Raw genomic sequence first — 20,798 nt, forward strand, 5'->3', positions numbered from 1 at the left:
TTAGAATTGAGATTATTTGTTCCCATACCCTTAATTAATCATGGTTCATAGAATCTAGAAATTTAGCAAAATATACTTAGTTTGTGATTGGCTTAGTTAAAGAGGGACCACTTGTGATAAGTCAAGTATACTTTGGTATGCAGTTGAATTAATATTTGCATATCTCATTTCCATAGAGGTTTCATGGATTTGCACTCTATGTCTGTTTATTGACTGAATGCTTTCCATAGTTTACTTTTAAAGGTATTGCCATTTTATTTTTGCTGTGATATCAAAATTATGTACATGATCTTAGACCATCATACATTTGTACATGCTCGACATATTTATATGTGAACAGTTTAGGTCATTCAACATATTTAGGTATGGAATAGCAGTATGGTGTACAGGTTCATCTGACCTTGACCTCATTCTCATGTTTAATTGGTCAAGTTTATGTTTTCCTCTATATGTCCTTTTCTCAGATACCATAAGCAGGTCATCTATTATTATTTTTTTTTGTATGGGGGGGGGGGAGATCTTTTAACATGTATGTTACAGTACAAATTGGAATTTAGTGACCATATGGTATCTGCTAATATATATTTGAATTCTGCACTGGATTTAAATTTGATATAAATAACAATTAAAAATTCCTATTAGCAGACATTGGAATTTTAATTTGTACTATGGGACATGGTATCCTACTGAATTCCATTTAAAACCGTAACATCTCTGAGGGTTTGAATGGGGTTAAATGATTAAAGAATAATGCCCTTAAAAATTGAAGATTAGAGAATAAAGGGCCAAAAAATTGAAGATTAGAGAAAAAAGGGGTTATTTTTTTGAAGATTAGAGAAAAAAGGGGTTATTTGTTTAAAGATTAGAGAAAAAAGGGCTGAAAACTAAATGTTTACAGAATAACAGACCCCCCCCCCCCCCCCACCCCCCATCCAGACCCTCGTCTCTCTGTCAGGGTTCTTCTGACCTTGACCTCACTTTCATGGTTCGTTAGTCAATGTCATTATCGCCTGAAGTTTGGGAGATAGAAGTTCTGTACTACGATTGTCAATTGACCTTGGCAAAAATAAAGTTGCCTGATGCCCTGTGAGCTAGTTTAAAAACTTTTTCAATATTTAAATGTAAATTGATTTATATTTCTCCTGAATGTGCATAACAAATTTGTTGCTATATCGTCTATACCGTTATAATTATGCACCCATCAATTTAGCAAATGGTTCTTGTTATTTTTAAAAACAACTCTTCAAACAGAAACAATCGTCCTGTACATGCATGAAATATTTGCCACTGTACTTGAAGCAAACAACAATTAATGAAAAGAAACAACTTTATTTGTCAGTGGAGCATTAATAATTGCTGGCCATAGCATTTTATTAGGCAGTATTGCTTTTATGACAGTGTTGTAAAAAAATAAATCTACAGTAGGTTACAAAACCTGATCAATAATTTTGTCCTTAAAGTCTATTTTGCGAGTTTCATAAAAATTGTCTTTACATATGTAGCTTCTACAAACAAGGCTTACTGTCCAGATTACTTATTTAGTACTTATTTACATGTTATCAATGGCATAGTACATAAAAGCTGTATTGTACTAATATTGTACTTTCTACGTGCGTTTTAATCCATTGGAAATGTTTAGCATATCAGTCAATATATAAAAATAGAATATTTCATTATTTTAAGATACCAGCCGTAAATTACAATCTCACGAAAACGATATACTAAATATTCATCAACACATTATATGTACAAATAACTGACGAATGACTTGAAACTGCATTTGCAGTGGTAAGCATTCGAAACAGGTTACGGAAATCCATCAAACGTATTAGTACAAAACTATTCTACCAGACAAATTTGTAATTAATTTATTGCCATAGGATTGTCGAAGAATTTGATCATTTTATCAGCTGTTTCCGAATCTAGACTACAGTCTAATAGATCTTCTTTGTTAGCTTTAACTATATTAGCCAAGCTTCCTAAACAGTCCTGCAAGATATGTATCTGTAATGTTGTTAAGAATTGTATAAAATCAAGAGTTTCTGAAAATGTCGTACTGGACATTTGGACTGATAATTAGTCATATGAACAAGGATTTGTATATAGTTATTACTACACAAATCCTTGATATGAAAGATTGGAACCCGTGAACCATGTTACTAGTTCATTTGTAACTCATCTCTAGCTAAGGAATTCAATTGAAGTTCACATGAATATTATACGGATTTAATGAGGTCGAATTATTCTCTTGCAAGTGAAAAATATATAAACGATAGTTTTTTTTTTCTTTGGACGAATGTGAACCAAACTGGCTGCTAAAAGCTACATCTTGAAGATGATGTCCCTTTAAATTGTAAAACGATGATATTTTAAATCTATGGCATGAAATTAAATTTTGATACATTATAAAGAGTCCATGCATTGTTAATCGTTTCTTTTGTACTTTTTTTTCAATTTACACGTCTTTAGTATGGGATAAATCAAATATGAGAATTGTAGTCAAATCTTTGAACATGAATTACACAGCTAATGCCACTAAAAATGAACAAACAGTATAGCTCACTAGAGTTCTAAATATCATTTTTAACACCGAAAAGTTTTTTTATGAACTAACTCTAATACATGTTATAAAAAAGATGTGGTATGATTGCAAATGAGACAACTGTCCACAAGAGACCAAAATGACACAGACATTAAAAACTATATATGTCACCGTACGGCCTTCAACAATGAGCAAAGCCCATGTGTCTGCTTTAATACCCAAATACAAAATGTTTTATTTTGATCGTCTGATTCGGCACACTTTGTAAAAATATTTGTACCATATCAAGGTATGATACTAAAACTCAAGAATTTTATATATGTACTGCCGAAATTTACCCGAAAGGGAATTTACTTTTAAATAAATCGAATATAAACGGTGATAACTGTACTTTCCTAGATATAGATATTTTAGTTTTACACGGAAAACTCTAAACTATACTATTACTTGTGCACTGGTAAATAATAAAATCAAGGATTTCATTACCATAAATTACTTAAAACCTTTACTAGATTCTTCCATAGATACAAATATTTGGTGTGGAAGTTCTGCATCTCCCTGGAATGAACCTAACACAATTTCTATATTCGGGCCAGTGGTATCGTTTGCCGTGTATGCTTGACTGAGTTGGTTCAATGATTGAAGATGGGTTTGGCGTTGGTGGACAATACTATCCAAAATTTATTGGTTCTAATCAAGTGGCTTTAAAAGCAAGGGTTATACATATATATTGTTGTGTAAGGGAGCCAATGGTTATCCATGTCAGTTGGGGTCGAATATTGTTATCTTGAGTTGTTTCCGATCTTTCGGCCATACCTTGAGCATATGTGGCAGCAAAATTTCGTCTTTATAAAGTTTAAGCAATTGGACTAGGTGTGTACAGTACTGCGGTTAAAGGACAATGCATATAATATACTTCCCACGTCGTAGACCGTTCGCCGCCAAATCTGTCAACTTTCTGCATGCAGACAGGGGTGCTTATTTTGACGCCCGTTCATTACATCCGTTTCAAAGAAGAAAACGTGACTTGCCGCTTTACCAAATTCGGCGCCAGTTCCTCAAATTCCAGGTCCTCAATGACACCAACGAACACGTGCACATATGAGTACCATGTAGGGCCAAAACTGGTCTTCTTTAGTTACAGAAAACCATCAACAGTTTGGAGATTACATTCTGGCGCATGCCTGATTGAGGTTGCTTTTTTAAATTAATTTCAATTTTTCTTTATTTTTAAGCTTTACAATTTTTATTGAACTTTTAATTTTTACATTTTTTTTAATTTTTTTTTTTAATTAAGATAAAAACAATAGGTACATTTAGAGTAAGTGAGAAAAGGTTTTAAGGAGTACTTCATGGGTAAGTGCATCCTTAAAGTTGTCTGTAGAAGTCTTGTTTGAAATTTCAGGTGGTAATTTATTCCAGTCTTTGATTGTTTGGCTGAAGAATGAGAATTTAAAACTGTCTTTATTGCATTGGAGCTGTCTGAATGTTAATTGATGAGTAGATCTTGTTTTGGACTGGCTTTTTATGAGAATATCTTGAGATGGTATTGCAATTTCGTTATTTATTACTTTGTGGAACATTTGTAATCTGGTTTTAATCCTTCGTTCTTGTAGGGTTTGCCATTTCAGATTTTGAAGCATATCAGATACACTGCTGGTGTTGTGAAATCTGTTGCAAGTATATCGTGCAGCTCTTCTTTGCACTTGTTCCAGTCTGTATATATTTTCTGATGTGTGTGGGTCCAAACTGTACAGCAGTATTCGAGTTTTGGTCTTACTATTGTTTGATATGCTCTTTCCTTCACTAATTTTGAACTAATTTTTAGATTGCGTCTGACGAATGATAAAGTGCTGCTGATTGTTGTATATGTTTGTTCCATTTGAGTTCTGAAGAGATTGTAATGCCTAGATATTTAGCTGATTGTACTTGTTCTAGGTTATGACCGTGCATGTTGTAATAAAAGTGTATTTGTTTTTTTCTTTGTTGAGACTCTTAAGATGTTACATTTGTCAGGGTGAAATGACATGAGCCAGTCTTGTTCCCATTTTATAGCTGCTTCTATGTCTTCTTGAAGCTTAAGACAATCGTCTTGGCAGGTAATAATAGGCCGGTAGATAATGCTGTCGTCTGCAAAGAGTCTTATTTGGCTGTGTTTAAGGTAGTCAGGTAAATCATTAATGTAGATAAGAAAGAGTATTGGTCCTAGTATAGTGCCCTGAGGAACGCCTGATGTTACTTGAATTTTTTCAGATGTCGTGTTTTCGAGAAGGACTGTTTGAGTTCTGTTAGATAAAAATGATTGAATCCAGTTTATTGCCTGATCGGAGATGCCGTAGTGTTTTAATTTGAAAAGTAAGCGTTTGTGTGGCACTTTGTCGAATGCTTTGGCAAAATCCATGTTTTCCTTCAGTATTTTGCCAGCGATAGTATCTGGTCCTGTAGCTTTATTGGTGTTTATGTTTTTTATGAGTTTGTATACACCTTCCCGACTGATGTTAATTTGTTCCATTTTATGGTATGTACTAGCTTCTTTCGTTGGTATTTCTGTGTTAGTTTCTGATGTGAAAGCAGATTGAAATTGATGGTTTAATATGTTTGCTTTTTCAGAGGGGTTTGTATGGAGGGTGCCTTCGCTTCTTAAAGATGCAATGCCGGTGTTTTCTTTTCTTTGGCTTTTTATATAGGAGTACAGCTTTTTAGGTTGTTTGTTGAAGCAATGCTGATCTGGTTCTTTCATATCGATGTCAAAGATCATATTTTCGATGTATGCCCAGTATGCTATTCTCATCTCTTTTTGAAGTTTGGTCTTTATCTCTTTGTATTTATTTTTGTAATTTGAGTCATGACTTTTCTTTTTATAGAGTTTGTTTTTCTTTCTTATGAGTCTTGTCAGGTCTCTATTTACCCATGGTAATTTTGATTTTTTTCCAATTACTTTAGTTGGTATATTTTTGTTGATGGTCTCTGTTGTTTTGGTTTTAAAGGTGGTCCATAGATCATCGATAGTCATATTTGTCTTGTTGGCTTTTAAATAATCATATATAAGGATAAGGTCTTTCTTTATGTTCTCCCAGTTTGCTTTTTTGTATATTAGTGCTTTATGTTGTTGTTGTTTTGGTGTTGGTATAGCAAAGTTGATTTCACAAAAGACAATATCATGGTCGCTTCCTCCTATTGGTGGGAGGGTCTCAACTCTGTTCATAAAGGATGGATTTGTCATGCACATTAGATCTAAAGTTCTATCATTTCTGGTGTTCTTGTCAATTACTTGTGCTAGGTTATTATCATCCAGAATATTAAGCAACAGAAGGTATTCTTTTCAGAGTTCAGTTTTCTTTAAACCATTAACGGATTGTCAGGGCTAAAATTAACCGTTAGCCTGGGATACAAGCAGCAGTGATTATAGAACAGTGACTATAAGAGTATTCGGATATAACTATCGTGGGCTAAATTTATGCGATGTCTACTACTTCGAAGGTGATTTTGAGCTGATGCCGTTATATTAATTTCTGCCAAAGACGTGAAAATGCGAAAGATACCAAAGAAACATACAAACTCATAAGTTATAAAAGGATATGATGTTCACTAAGTCCGAGCTGTTCAAGAGCAAACTTTGTGGTATCGTCTATGCTGAAATGATGAGCCAATTCATCTAATCTCCTGAACATGACATCGGAGGTCGGCTTACACAATACCTACAAGTGTGTATAAGAAGGTTTTAAGAATACCTTTACTAGATCAGTAATTTGTGAATAATCCCATCACGGAAAACTTATAAATACAAATAAATATATATAGCTTTATTAAAATGTTTAGTATAAGATAAATGTCAATAATTAAAAAATACAAAACTCTCTATGTTAATAGCAATGTAACTGAATAACAAAATATTTACGTTAATAATTGAATACGAATTATGTCATTTTAGTATAAAAGTATTTATAAAATATTTAAAATAATAAAAAATAAACATTTAGGTCGTTCACTCATTAAATTGTGGAGTCTGTACAAAATAAGTACACACACAATGGGCTATATGTGATAATCCCAATGGAGGTTATATCTATGGTGTCTTCCTCGAATGCCAACATTTTATATGTTACCTATTCCTTGAACGCCAACAAAAACAAAATCAATAGATGCTTATATAGGAACAGTATGTGTTTTTATAACTATTCAAATGATTTTATAAGTATTTAAATGTAAAAATAATTAGAGAACATGATAAAATTGCAACATTTTATTACTTTTTGATAAGGAAAAATAGTAGATTTTGGAGTTAGAGCTGTTATGAATTTTAAAGAAATAAAAAAAATACAAATACAAAATTTAATCCTGGTATCCATGATGAGTTTATTTAAAACTTTTTTTTACTTTATATTGAAAATAAATGTTTTGGAATGGAAATGTTTATTAACATAAGACACATCAGAAACATTAAAGAAATTCTAGCTAAATACAATAATTTCAAACTACTAAAAGGATATTAGAGATTTATTTAATTCCATATCATTTTAAATATTTTATTAGTTGATATGAACTATATGAACTTTTAATTGAACAATTAATTAAACTTAACGCTTGTAATGGACTTAAATGTGGTAATTGCTTGTAATTTTTATAATAATAAAGCCCATATGTATGATAGGAACCAAGAACTGTGTCATCAACATAATTTATGTGGCTAAAACGTTAACATAACCAGCAAAAGCTTCTATTTTCTTCTCTTTTTGTATATCTTTATTAAATATTCAGCAAAGCAATACGTTTTATTCTCTCTGTACATTGACTGTCTAATGCATTTGAATTCATTTCTTACATTTGGAAAACAAAAATTGGCGCAAATGATACCCCTGAAAAACAGTAATTGGTGCAATAGGATTGCTGCCCATTTGATTTAGCTTCCTGGAATTTACCTATCTGTTTAATTAATATGATTGTTTTGATAAGCATGAACTTTTGTTGTGATAACTACTTGCACCTATTCCTCGAATGCCAACATAATTTTACAGGTAAATTGTCGGTAGATCAAAAGATGTTGGCATTCAAGGAATAAACCATATCTATATAGTACAACCCGATTGATAAAACCATCGTTGTAACTGTTCTATAAAGGTTGTTGCTGTGGTTGGTGAATTAAGCTACATCATTGATTAAACTCAACTAGAACACACCCGCGAAATCGCGAGCATATACAGCTTGTGAACAGTTGTAGGATGATTTTTTGTAAAAGATATTATGACTGGAGAATTTTATAAAAGGTATCAAAAGCATTCTCCCTTTTTCCAAAGTCCGATATTTGTTTCCTTTCTGGTAAATTCAATTATTTTCGTGTTTCTGGCCTCAGATTAAAATTATTCTTCTCCTTTGCTACAATGCATCTTTTGTTAAAAGTCAAATTAAATTAAAAATTTGCACCGCTTCAAACATGAAATAAAAGTAACTGCTTATATATAGACCATTATATAATAAAATATGCTTCTAGGACAATCCATCAGTGCCTTTTCTTTTGAGAGCCTTATTAACATGCCAATGGTAGGATATGAATAATCTTGTATAAATAACTAAGACCGACTAAGGCTAATTTGAGGGGTGGTCGGAGAGGTCCTGATCCCGAAATCCCGGCTTAAAATCGTCGAATACCGAGATGAAGAATTTAAAGAAACTCATATCCCGAAATCGGAAAATATATATCCCGAAATCCCGAAATCGAAAAATATATTCCCAAATCCCGAGCTTAAAATCACCCGATCCCGACGTCCTGAAAAAGGTCCTGCCTCCCTCTAATCTCTACCTACTTTCATTTTTGCCAAATCACTACTTTCACTTTAAACAATAAATGTGTATGCCCCATTTATGGGCATTATGTTTTCTAGTCAGTGCATCCGTGCGTTCGTTCGTTCGTTCGTTCGCCCGTCCGTCTGTCCCGCTTTAGGTTAAAGTTTTTGGTCGAGGTAGTTTTTGATGAAGTTGAAGTCCAATCAACTCGAAAAACTTAAGTAAATATAGTGCCGATGTGGCATCCGTGTACTATCGACACAAACAAGTCATTCTTGTTTCCACATGTTTTTCTTATTTTAATATATATGCAACTGGTATGACCCCTTAAATGGTAAACATTTCGAAGAAAACAGTAGACAGAGTACAGAGAGTCTCTATATATTAAATAATAATATAATATAGTTTAGAAGAATGGATGACAAATGCGACTATGCATGTTACCTAAAAAACACAGAGGCATGATGATTCATGTATTGTGGAAGGAAGAGAAGCAACACACAAAATGAGGTCTTCTCGTTTAATAGTATAGATGCGTATCACATTTTTTTGTTATTTACGTGGCATCATCATTCGATTTTTTCGAATGACAAAATGAATTCTTCTACTTTAAGAATGTCTGATGTTATGTCCGTTTAAAAGTATTCCAGCAAGAAAGCAAAACCAGGCTAAAATAAAAAATGCTTGAATTTATAGTATTCGTGCAAATAAAATTGAGAATGGAAAGGGGGAATGTGCCGAAGAGACAACAACCCGACCATGGAGCAGACAACAAGTGTTTTGGAGGACACTTTGCCAAGTAGTGCTTTTCAAATCACCAATAATTTGCCGACACATTCAATCAATTGTCAAGGCGAAAAGATATCAATAAAATCAATAAAATTTATACTTTATAGAAACATTGAAAGACTTGACATAGATCAACACATATTAAAGTTATTTTGTATACTTACCTTTGCAATGTTTATCATAGCCTGAACCCCTTCATCAACATTGTGTATAGCTATCATCTGTAGTTTGGTTTCTAAAAATCTTCAAAGAAAAACATTTGCTGATCATATATGTCGAACTGAGATCGTCTTCCAGTCTCAAATCGTTGTCTAGCAAATCGGAATACAGTTTAGCGCTTTTATAAAAGATTTCAAAATTTAGTCAAATCGCAATAAAGTCATTGTCATGAAAACCAAGTATGGTTCAATGTTTTTGGAGGTTACTTCCATGTACAGATCAATTACCAGATACAAATTTGAACTCAACCGATACAGCTTATAAACGATGTCAAATTTCTGCATAGTTAGCTAAAAGAAAGTAATTTCAACAGCAAACTTAGTTTTGTTTTTTACATTTTTATTTCCCAAAAAGATAATAATGGACATTTTCTGATCTTTAAATATGAAAATCTTCATTTCATACACTTGATGTTTCATTCTTTGTGCTCCTGCGATCATGGTCTTTTCGCTTTATTTCGAAATTATGAACTATGATGACCCTATGATATCTTGTGCATTTTTTTTAAAAGCCTGAATTGATTGATTGTTTTTTTTTTTATGTCGATATTTTTTTCTAATCCGAGTGGTGTCACAGTTTGGCGGAGATACAGCAAATTCAAGTTTCGTAGTCTTTGGTGTGACCCAGACGGAGATCGATCACATGCCCTCCGGGTTGCATTCGAAGCATTGACTTTGAGAGTTGTAGTCATTGTATTGATACGTTACAGAACTTAAAAGCACCAAGGAAGGTATCAAACTATAAACATTGTGAACATAAGTACAAACAAATGAGATGTAGGTCGACTGGATCAATATTATATCTATAAAAAATGTCGATGTCAGTACAATCTAATGTCATGTTGTAATATACCCAATTAATACCACCCTCAATATACTTTGTTAATTTGCTTCTTTCGGGATGGGATGTCTCATTTGCGCGTTATATATATTCTTTATTGCAAAATTACACCCATCACTGGGGTAAAGCTGATGACCGTAACTGCATTCACGGTCATCCCAAGATGTCGGATGAAAAATTAGGTCAGTTTTTGTATTGTCTGTTTAAGTGTTTCTATATCATTTTCTTTACAAATCATACATTGAAACGATGAAAAATAATAAAAGAATCACTCGGAAATCACTAATTACTTCCGAGAAATGTGCATGAAACGGGAAATTCGATTTGAAAAAATCGTGAAGATGACCGTAAATCATAATCAAAATATTTTCAAGATGACCGTAACATATAACAAGGATGACCGTGATTGGTAAAAAGATGACCGTAACTTGTAAAAGATGACCGTAATTTGTAAAGACTGACTGTAATTTATATAGGACGACCGTAACTTTTATAGGATGACCGTCAATTCTATGAAATATCCATATTTGTATTGAAAGCTTTTTGTTGAGTTTGTCGATCTCAATAGGGGCTCGGTCGGCGGATATAAATATGTTTAATACATTTCTTTTATTAAACTATAATATAATTGGCCGTATTTGGGATTTATGACAATGATAGTAAATTGCATATTTCTCGTAAACAATGAAATATTTATTGATAACGACGTTGAAATTTTAAAACAAATTGACAGCGATACGACGAAAATTTGAAGAAACATGAATGTGTCCCTGGTACACGGATGCCTCATCTACACTATCATTTTCTATGTATAGTGGACTATGAAAATGGGATAAAACTGTTATTTGGCATTAGAATTAAAAAGATCATACCATAGGGAAAATGTGTACGAAGTTTTAAGTTGATTTAACTTGAAGCTGGACAAACGGACAAACAAATAGACGAACGGACGAACGTACGCACAGACCAGAAAAACATAATGCCAATTAATGGAGCATAAAAACCATTAATAATACATATGGATATTCGGTAATCGAGCCCATGTGTATGGTTCCAGAGCAAGCAGATTAAAATCTTAATTTGTCTTGATATATGCAGGCGGAAACACTCTTGAAATAGAACAAAAGAATCGAAGCTCTTTGTTAGAGAAGGCGATAAATGTTTACTGTAATGTTAACTGTAGTGACAAAAATTTTAAAAATTAATAGAAACAAATACAACGACAATTTTCTTCTCAATTACGAAGTGTTTTATTTTAAAAACACCATTTGCATAAGTTTTCAATTTATCTATTACATAGTAATGCAAAACAATAAGATATCAAGTCGACAACATGGGTATCTATAAGTTGGATGTAGAAAATGCTTAACCTCCGATGATTTTTTTTAACGAGGGACGGAGAACATATAAATCTTTTAGTTCAGAAATTTTCGTGTCTGCCCTTCCATTATGTGAATCAAGAAAATATTCCCAAAAATAGGTAACGATTGTATCGAAAAGAGAAAATCGAGTGCACCTTTTTATGTTGGGGCATGTTTGAGGTGTATAGTTTGTCTTTAAACGTAAAAAGCAAGAGTATTTAATATAGCATCTCGCTTCAGATTCTATCATTTTTATATATCAAAGCTACAGGTTGACTTTATAACGTAAAAAAAATGACAAAAGATGAAAATTGAATATATGGGTCAAGTGAAATACCTATCTAATGAATCACAAAAACAGTAGGTGTGTTCGAATAGCTATAACTTTTTTTCTAAAAGTTCTTGACGATGGATGATGAAAATGAATATCTTCAAAAAAATATGATTTTCCTGTGTGTGATAACTAGGGTTTATAATCTTCAACCACTGAAAATATTAAGTCTGCCCTTCCACGAAATATTTAATAAGAAATTTTTTTAAAATGCTTAAGAATTTTTTGAAAATTGCTCAATTGCTAGTAGATACATTTATCTTTTAGAATACAACTGACATATAACGGATCATAATGGTGCTATGTGGATAAATTTGTCAGTTTTCAAGAGCAAAATTGGCAGAGCGTCATCCCTACAATGGCTTCAATTTCTACGATTGTTGTGAGCATGAACTGGCGTGATGGGGAGATAATTTTGACGAAGTATAATCCTGACTGTATAAATAACATTTCTGTATATATACAAATTGACAACGTTCCGCCTTGTGATACGCTATTCGTACAAAACTATTTTAAGGATCTACTTTGCTGGAGCTCACCTTCACTAGTCGTATGATATTTTCAAAATATTTTCTGTGATTTTATTTGCACGACAAAATGGAAGACGATATAATATCAATGGGTGTACATGCATTGGCATTTTTGGAAAAATGTGTATTTATTATAATGCATTAAAAGGAATCCCAGAAATAAAAAAAAATCTTTTGTCGTGCAGTTGGAGGCTGTGCACCGCATTTTTTTCATTATACATGTAAGTTGTCATTTTATCGCGCTTTTGTAGCATGGTTTCCCTACCTGTTTATTTTTATGTCTTTTTGCAAATTCATTTTAAAAATCAAACCCTCTACCGTAAAAAAGATACATATGGTAAACTTTGCAATTTGAAGCACGTCTTATTTTCTTCTACCTATAGGATAATACTCTCATATTAATATGTTTATACCAACACGATTTATCATTTGATACAAAAAGGTAGTTATATAAATACGGATATTTCTTAGAATTGAGGGTCATCCTTTAAAAGTTACGGTCATCATTTACAAATTACGGTCAGCCTTGTTATGAATCGCTGTTTCTGTTACGGTCATCTCGATTGTGATTTACGGTCATCTTCACGATTTTTTCAAATCGAAATTCCCGTTTCATGCACATTTCTCGGAAGTAATTAGTGATTTCCGAGTGATTCTTTTATTAATTTTCATCGTTTCAGTGTATGATTTGTAAAGAAGATGATCTAGAAACACTTAAACAGACAATACAGAAACTGACCTAATTTTTCATCCGACATCTTGGGATGACCGTGAATGCAGTTACGGTCATCAGCTTTACCCCAGGGATAAGGGTCAAGCAATACAATCAAACAATGTGGTACAATATTTAAGACAGAACAAAAAAATGTTTAATGTGTCTGTAGTCTTGACCTCGATGGTTAATTAAGGGGAGACCTAGTCCTCGATCATTGTGTCGATGGGAGATTCGTCTGATAATACATGATCTTATATTGATATCTATTTTTCTTTTTTTCTTTTTGGGCTGCTTGTTTGTTATCTATATCAACCACACTTGCAATAAAATGCATTAGTATTAAAAAAAAAACATACTATAGATTCTTTATCTACGTATTCTTTAAGAACTTAAATAGTTCTCGTTTAACTTTTTTTTTTTTTTTTATTATCTCATTGTTTGTATTGTATTATGAAAAAAATTATTGATGTTGTAATGTTTATGCCCTTTGGGGCCCATAATTGGAAATAAAAAAAAAAAAAAAATAATAAAAAAAAAAATATCTTATCTATCTTATCTTATATTGGACGACTTTTTGGGAACATTTTAGACATTGATTTTAAAGACAGTACCCGCAGATCGGACATCAATTTAAGAAACGGACGGACGAAGATCTGACTCGGGTCTATAGTAACATCATATATATAAAACACTGATGTACATGTAGTGACAGATGGCGTATATGCGTATCATTCGAGCAAATTTATTATGGCAGTATGACTCTTAAAAGACATTTTAATTGCCTAAACTAACAACTTGCATGCATAGGAATTCTTTTCCATATAAAATAATATATCCTATATTAGAACAGGTCAGCGAAAAGTATTAAAAAAGCATTGTTCTTTTACTTGAACCAAAATCAAGTATTGTGTATAGTGAAAATGATATTTGTATTCCCAAAATAAATTAAACCAGTGTAACTCACTTTGTGTGTATCTCTGAACAAATTCTCATTTCACGTTCACTGTGCAAAGACGCCAACATTAGAGCATAACCTCTGGCGTGAAGCTGGGTAAATTTTTCAGTCCTGTTGATATAAATAAGTTGATAGCTGTACATTATGGTTTTGATTCAAAATTAGAAAATCTCAATTTGCAAAGTATTTGCGCCAGATTTTGTGTCTTCACCGGTGTGCATTACAGTGGCGGATGCAGGGGGTATTCCGGGGATTGGACCTCCCCTGTGGTTTGACAACTGATCAGTTTGTGTACGGAAAAATATGGTTGGAACCCGAACTTTTTATATGATTTGCGTGTGTTGCCGGGAACCCCTTTTGAAAAATGGCTGATCAGCCCCTGATTCATATTTTATTTAATCATTAGATTCTGCGTTATATTTCCCGAATCGTTTAGACAATGCTATACCATTTGTATCATCAGCATATAGTGATAGTGCTACAAACGCTGACGCAATTACAGAAGTCATAAAGTCGGATAGTTGTCTCATTGGCAATTATACCAGCAATTAGTCGGTGATTTAGTCAGGTAAGAATGGAAGCAATTATTCCATGGATTCATTTCAAAATCAGGTGCAAATCAATTACAATAAACAATTACGATAAGCAATTACGATAATGGAAGCAACTACGGAAAGAAATCCCCAATTTTAATCAAGGACAAAAGTCTACTAGAGATAACTTGGGCAAAGGTCTCATTTTTCAGTTTCCTTATCAAATCCAAGTAAAAAGATGCGATTAAAAAGATATGGAATCAATTAGAACAAACAACACCTTGCCAAAAAGATAAAGAGACGAAGAGACAAATTAGTTGTCCTCACATAGAACTGATTTCTTTCCGAAGCCGAAGTGAACTATGGAACTCCGACATGCTGAACATTTCCTATTACATGATGCGTTACACCCATGTAATTGTTGTTCATGTTGTGTAAAAATCTAGCGAAAGAACGTTTCCTTTAATAAGCTGAACTTAACTGAAGTTGATTCTTCATTTTTATTTGTCATATTGAACGTTGGGAGAGGCCTTTTGTTTTTATTCAGTTTTGTTTGTTTTTCCTTTATACAGTTATAACTCCCAAGGATAAAGAACTGGAACAAGTCGCTTCCGCTGCCTATATATATAGCATCTTTTATTTTTACGTGTGGTAATCAATCTCATGGCTGGTTTACTAGGCCCTATTTACCTTCAGCTTTCAACTCTTTGTACTACGAGATACATCGCACCCCGAGAAGACTAACCGATCATTGACTGCCTCATTCCAGTAATATAAAACTACATACGGGAATTTTTGGTATGCTGTTGCTCACCCGAAAGACTTCAAATCCAATAACAAGTCGATGCTTTGGGACGTACATATATCGTTCGTGTATTGAATTACTCGATATATGATACTAGGACATTTTGTTTTCATTGGCTTTACATACATGCACATAATTTTCGTCCGCAAACGTATTTTTATAGATTTTGCAGTCGACACAACTTTGCCTATGACTATAGTTTTAGTTGCATAATCCATGCATGTGCATTTTATAACAATGTTGCATGTCACAAAACCAAGCTTGTTATAAGTCTATTGTATTGAACGACATGACCACCTCTTAACTTCGTACATGTATATATAATTTATATCTTTCGGTACTATTTAAGGTAACGAGTTAAGATGAAACCACATAGCGGTAAAGGTAAAACCGTTTAGTTATGAAGTACATAAAGACGCCCTAAGACAGCCTGACGTTCAGTGTTGTTCCTATGATCGTAATTCTTGTTACATGCCTTTGTATATCTTGGTTTACTAGTCTAGTAACATTAAACGTAAGAAATTCATATTTGTTCTCGAATATATATTGACAGAAAAAAAAACCTCCCTTTTCGAATTAATGTCGTAGCATATAAAGAATTAGCACTCGGGGACTTTCACACTAATTATTATATATAAGCAAAGAAAACAGAGTGATTAGTCCTACAATTTACGGGCACGAGAATCATGCAGTTACCGTAATGCAAAATTAGAGTGTTGATCCCAATTTCACAGTGAACTGAACATAAAAGTGGTGGTGCAAGTGGGGCATCCTTGTATGGACACTTTCTTGTTTATTCTGCCTTGTACCAACGAACTCGGGGCATCTTTAATCCAATCAGAAATAGTATCCACGCCTTGTTTCGCATGTTTAAATTACGGTAACTGCATGGTCCTCGTGCCCGTAAATTGTAGGACTAATTACTCTGTTTTCTTTGCTTATATAATTAGTGTGAAAGTTCCAAGTGCTAATTCTTTATCTTATTTTACAATATGAATCAAAGTACTGAAGTACTGAACATCGGATGACCGCAGGTTCTTTTGGATGGTCAAAAGCGCATGTCACAGAAACAAATCACATCTCTATACCTGAAACTTGGGTTAATTAACAGAGATATTTTTTTCTGATAGAAGTTCGTGCTTATATGATGAATAAATGACAGGAAATTCAACCTCACCGTAATAACTATTATATTGTAGTGCAAGAAATCAGTATACCTTGGACTATTATACTTATATAATAATAGTCATAGAGAATACAGTGGTTTGTTGTTATATATATTATTAATATTACGATAGCATGTATATATAATTTTCATCTATTTGTATATGATAATTCTATTCTACTATTATTAAAGTGCAGTGCAAGTGCATGGTGGACACTCTTCTGTAAAAAATCAAAGCCTTAAAGGCTGTAAAAGCAATTGCTGCCATGTTAATGTTTCGGGGACTTTATTTTTCTATCTTTATATCTACATATATAAGAATTAAACCTGACAGGACATGGTTATCTAGTGAAAAGCAAGAAGGTTTGGACTTTATATCAATAAAAGACTTAAGCAGAAAATCATTTTTAATAAGTTTTATATTTCACAAGGAGACACCAAGTTTACCAGGCTAAAGTTGGGGGTAATTATGGATTATCCCCTGGTAGTGTTTGTAACTGGGCAATAATTACTTTTATTTATTTAATTTTAACAATTTTCATAATTAATTTAAATTAACCATTCAGTTAAAACATTTCACCTTTCGAGACGCTAATGTTGAAAAATGGGACAGAAATAAAATAACTTACAAGACATAAACATGTAAAAAATAAATATATATTTCAGCTTACTAAAAATATTTTCATAGTGTTACTTTGACATCATTTCTTAAAACTGAGTCCCACACATAATTGTTCATTTGATATGTGTCATCCTCATGCGATACGAGAAGTTTTCATGTCGCTAAATAGTCTTCTTGTCGCTTAATTTATTCTTCTTGTCCGTTCTTGACGCTTCTTGTCGCTAAAATTCTTCTTGTCGTTATTAGTGAGACCGCTATTTTTAGATTACAGGTGGTCATTTACACTACACGTATAACCTGTGTAGTGATTTTTATTTTACGATAAATTTATGAATGAACGATAATTTTATGAATGAACAAGAGCACCTGACCTCTTTCTGAAACACCAATTAAACATATAAAATCGTATTTATTAAGATATAATTCAGTCAAATTTTCACCACTAAATCAACAACTGAAATGATTCCATATTTTGTTGAAACATCGTACAACCGGAGAACAGAAATCGCAGGTATGAAAATGCACTTTTTTCACTGGTGTTGACAACCCAAAACTAATTTGACTATAATTTATGAATGACGGAAATTTGAGCGATAACAATACATCGGAGTGACCTCAAGGTCATCCTCTGTAAAAATCATATCATAGGGAACATTTGTACTAAGTTTCAAATTAATTGCACTTCAACTTCATCAAAAACTACCTCGACCAAAAACTTTAACCTGAATCGAGACAGACGAACGAACGGACGCACAGACCGCAAAAAAAAAACATTACTCCCCTAGGTTGGTCATTAAAAAACAGATAATTATTGCCACATATTAAAGACTGATACTGCCTCGTATGAAAAGAGTAAGTTTTCGAAAAGCTATGCCCCGAACGCGTATCTTCTCACGCGTATGGTGATTATCTTATTAACATAGAACTTTAAAATATACATACAAAATACTTACAGCTGGAGAACTTCTTGCTTTATGTCAAACTGTCCAATAGTGCAACTACTTAAAGGTATAACCAGGAAAGCGACACCAGACTTAGGAAATATAACGGAGTTTTCTATTGTAGAGTTTGATCCTGTAATAAAGATACACAATAACTAATGGTTTCAAACTAACAAGAATGTATTTTAAGAGGTCCATAGAATAGAATATAAAGTTTGATGGCAGTCATCACGAGTACGTGGCCGACCCAGCGCCCAACAGTGACCATAAAAAGTAAAGTCGATTGTTTGTTGAAACAAATGTCCTCCGTAAAATGTAAAAACATGATAATGCTAGTTTCAAAGAGTTTTCTGTTTGAATCATTTTTTTACAACGTATGCTTTATCCGATCCGTGAATTAAAACAAGCATATTGTCACTTTTTAAACAAAGATGAAATATTTCTCTCAATTACGGTTCGTTCTATATGTCTGTTCCTTTCGTGTACATAGCTTTAAAAGAAAATACACATAAGGCGGGAAAACTTTCGACCAGTATCGTATTCACAGAATAAACATAAGTTTGGCAAAACTGTCGCTGACGACGATGGGATTTAGGACTTTTGACACAGGCGAGACAAATAATGTACTATGCTTTAACTAGTTTAATACACCTTAGTTATAATCATGTTCATAACAGCGTGGATTACCGCCATACTTACCAGTATGTTGATAATAATACTTAATCGTTTACCTTTAACTTGTTTGTCATCGGCTATCGGTAACAGTGATTTTACGAAGTTCACCCAGACTGTCTGAGGCCTTCCAAATAGAATAAAAGTACATGTATGCTGGCGCACAAGAAGAAAAAAAAAAGAAAGTTTAAGTATTCAATATTTTATTTGCGCTGATTTTTTTCTTTCATTTGCGTAAATTACAGGTGAATGTCATTTTTTATTTATCATTTTAGAGCAGAAACGAGGTGGACAGAGTAACGTAGTGCGTATAATTATATGTTCTTAGTACGTAGTCTTAGAATGTATGACATTTGTCATCAGAAGGAGCGTCATAGTCGTGACATAATGCCTCTGTCTTTCGGTCATCTGTCGCATGGTTATGCTCGTTCTGTGTTTTAACAATAGTCAGACTATCAGAATCCGTGGTGACTGGCTTTACACGAGTTGATAGTACAGATTATGATACCCCTGACGAAAATAAAACTTTATAAACATCGTCATTCCTACTTGAACTAACGCATACCACGTATTTTCATCCGATGTTGTCGAAGTACTTTATCCCAACCGGACCCTTGCAAAGACTGATTCAGTATAACTGGCCACGTATCCATTTCCAGAGATCAAAGAATCCTTCAACAAGGCTAAAATGTCAACATAGCAGACGAATTTTGCCTCTCGCGTCATTGAAAAATGCTTATATCATTGCAAAATTTATGAAAACGAACGATGTTGGATCCTAGCTAGCGGTTCATCACTGAATCGTGCGATTTAAGTGAATGAATATATATATAGGTAAGTTTAACGTCGTAAAATTTCAACTGGGAAGGTTTGTGACATAGACAAATTTTTGTTTCCTTAAATTATAACAAATTAAGGGTGCTCTCTTACACGGCCGCGTTAATGTAAATAAATATAACCATAACACGATTATTTCTAAAGCAGGAAAACATATCACTGATTATTTTTAGCTCAATTCAGATGAAAATAGTCATTTTAAATCGATTCAGCCGTTATATTTTTATTTGGCATGTTGAATAGGTCTTGTGATGTCAGTATCCCGTCTTACTAGTTCACTTCTTTTTGTATCTGTTTCTATTCTTCGTATGTCACGGTGTAGAATGGTAACGGACTTATCGGGTTTTTGTCTGCGTTTCCGCACTAATCGGGTTCGGCAACGGACTTATCGCGTTTTGTTTTCAGACAGTATGACACAAAATCAGCCAAATAGACGAAAATAAGTCGTAAGTGTTTATGTTTATATGATCACGGAAGGCACCGATGATCTAACTATGCAAAAATTTTCATTTTGCTTCGATACCACTTGTGGCTTTTTCAAAAAGCTTCACACTAAACAGGACAACAGGCCGACCACAGCTACTAATGGTGTGTTTTCCGTTCAAATACACAGTATATTAGAATGTGGACTTTTTGTGCTCTTTTATTTCATACAAATTACATACTAGAACCACTTGTGTGCATTCAAAAACTTAAAATATCGTATATTAAAGCTTCATCAAAATTGCTTGGCCCTAAAACGACGTGTTTTTTTTTTTTGCACCGAACTGTTGATGTTTATTTAGCACAGGACTTATTGTGTTTTATTGTTTTACCAGGGTAAAAAGGATGTTTTCGTATTTTTTGTTTGTATGGGAAATGAAAAAAATAAAAGATTTTAATAACCCCATGTATTTGACATCGTGTTCTAGGCTATGAATATACAAATCTTGAACTTCTCACGGACAAGTGTTTTACCTCAATCTTGATTTTTTTCTTTGAGTAAAAGTACATCGGTATGTGGCAATATCACATGCAATGCCAAACAAAACACAAGTGGTCTATTTCTGCTGTATCCCATATTAACATGTGAAGGTCTTTTGACGGATGTTTCGAAAAGACACGTTCACTCCGGCGTAATAGAAATATTCATAATGATGCATGTATGAGTGAAGCTTTTT

At 33.2% G+C, this 20,798-nt stretch overlaps 1 protein-coding gene across 1 annotated transcript; it reads right to left on the reverse strand.

Moving 5' to 3' along the window:
* Positions 1–1,852: 1,852 nt before the first annotated feature.
* Positions 1,853–19,504, reverse strand: LOC139512482 (protein SPO16 homolog). Its single transcript, XM_071300115.1, has 6 exons — positions 19,367–19,504; positions 18,142–18,262; positions 14,073–14,174; positions 9,277–9,355; positions 6,122–6,240; positions 1,853–2,005 (listed from the first exon to the last, which is right to left on the reverse strand). Exons 1-6 carry the CDS (start codon positions 19,452–19,454, stop codon positions 1,864–1,866), a joined length of 651 nt encoding a protein of 216 aa, XP_071156216.1. The 5' UTR covers positions 19,455–19,504; the 3' UTR covers positions 1,853–1,863.
* Between the last annotated feature and the right edge of the window lie 1,294 nt (positions 19,505–20,798).

Source organism: Mytilus edulis, chromosome 2 (genome assembly GCF_963676685.1).
Source record: "Mytilus edulis chromosome 2, xbMytEdul2.2, whole genome shotgun sequence".
NCBI lineage: Eukaryota > Metazoa > Mollusca > Bivalvia > Mytilida > Mytilidae > Mytilus > Mytilus edulis.

What these genes read in the sequence shown, in the direction of transcription:
- LOC139512482 (XM_071300115.1), bottom strand. Translation starts at nt 19,454, where the DNA reads ATGGATACGTGGCCAGTTATACTGAATCAGTCTTTGCAAGGGTCCGGT. An exon ending in ACATCGGATGAAAATACGTG is followed by an intron (nt 18,263 to 19,366) that starts GTATGCGTTAGT and finishes TCTTTATTACAG; the next exon opens with GATCAAACTCTACAATAGAA. An exon ending in AAGCAAGAAGTTCTCCAGCT is followed by an intron (nt 14,175 to 18,141) that starts GTAAGTATTTTG and finishes TTATATCAACAG; the next exon opens with GACTGAAAAATTTACCCAGC.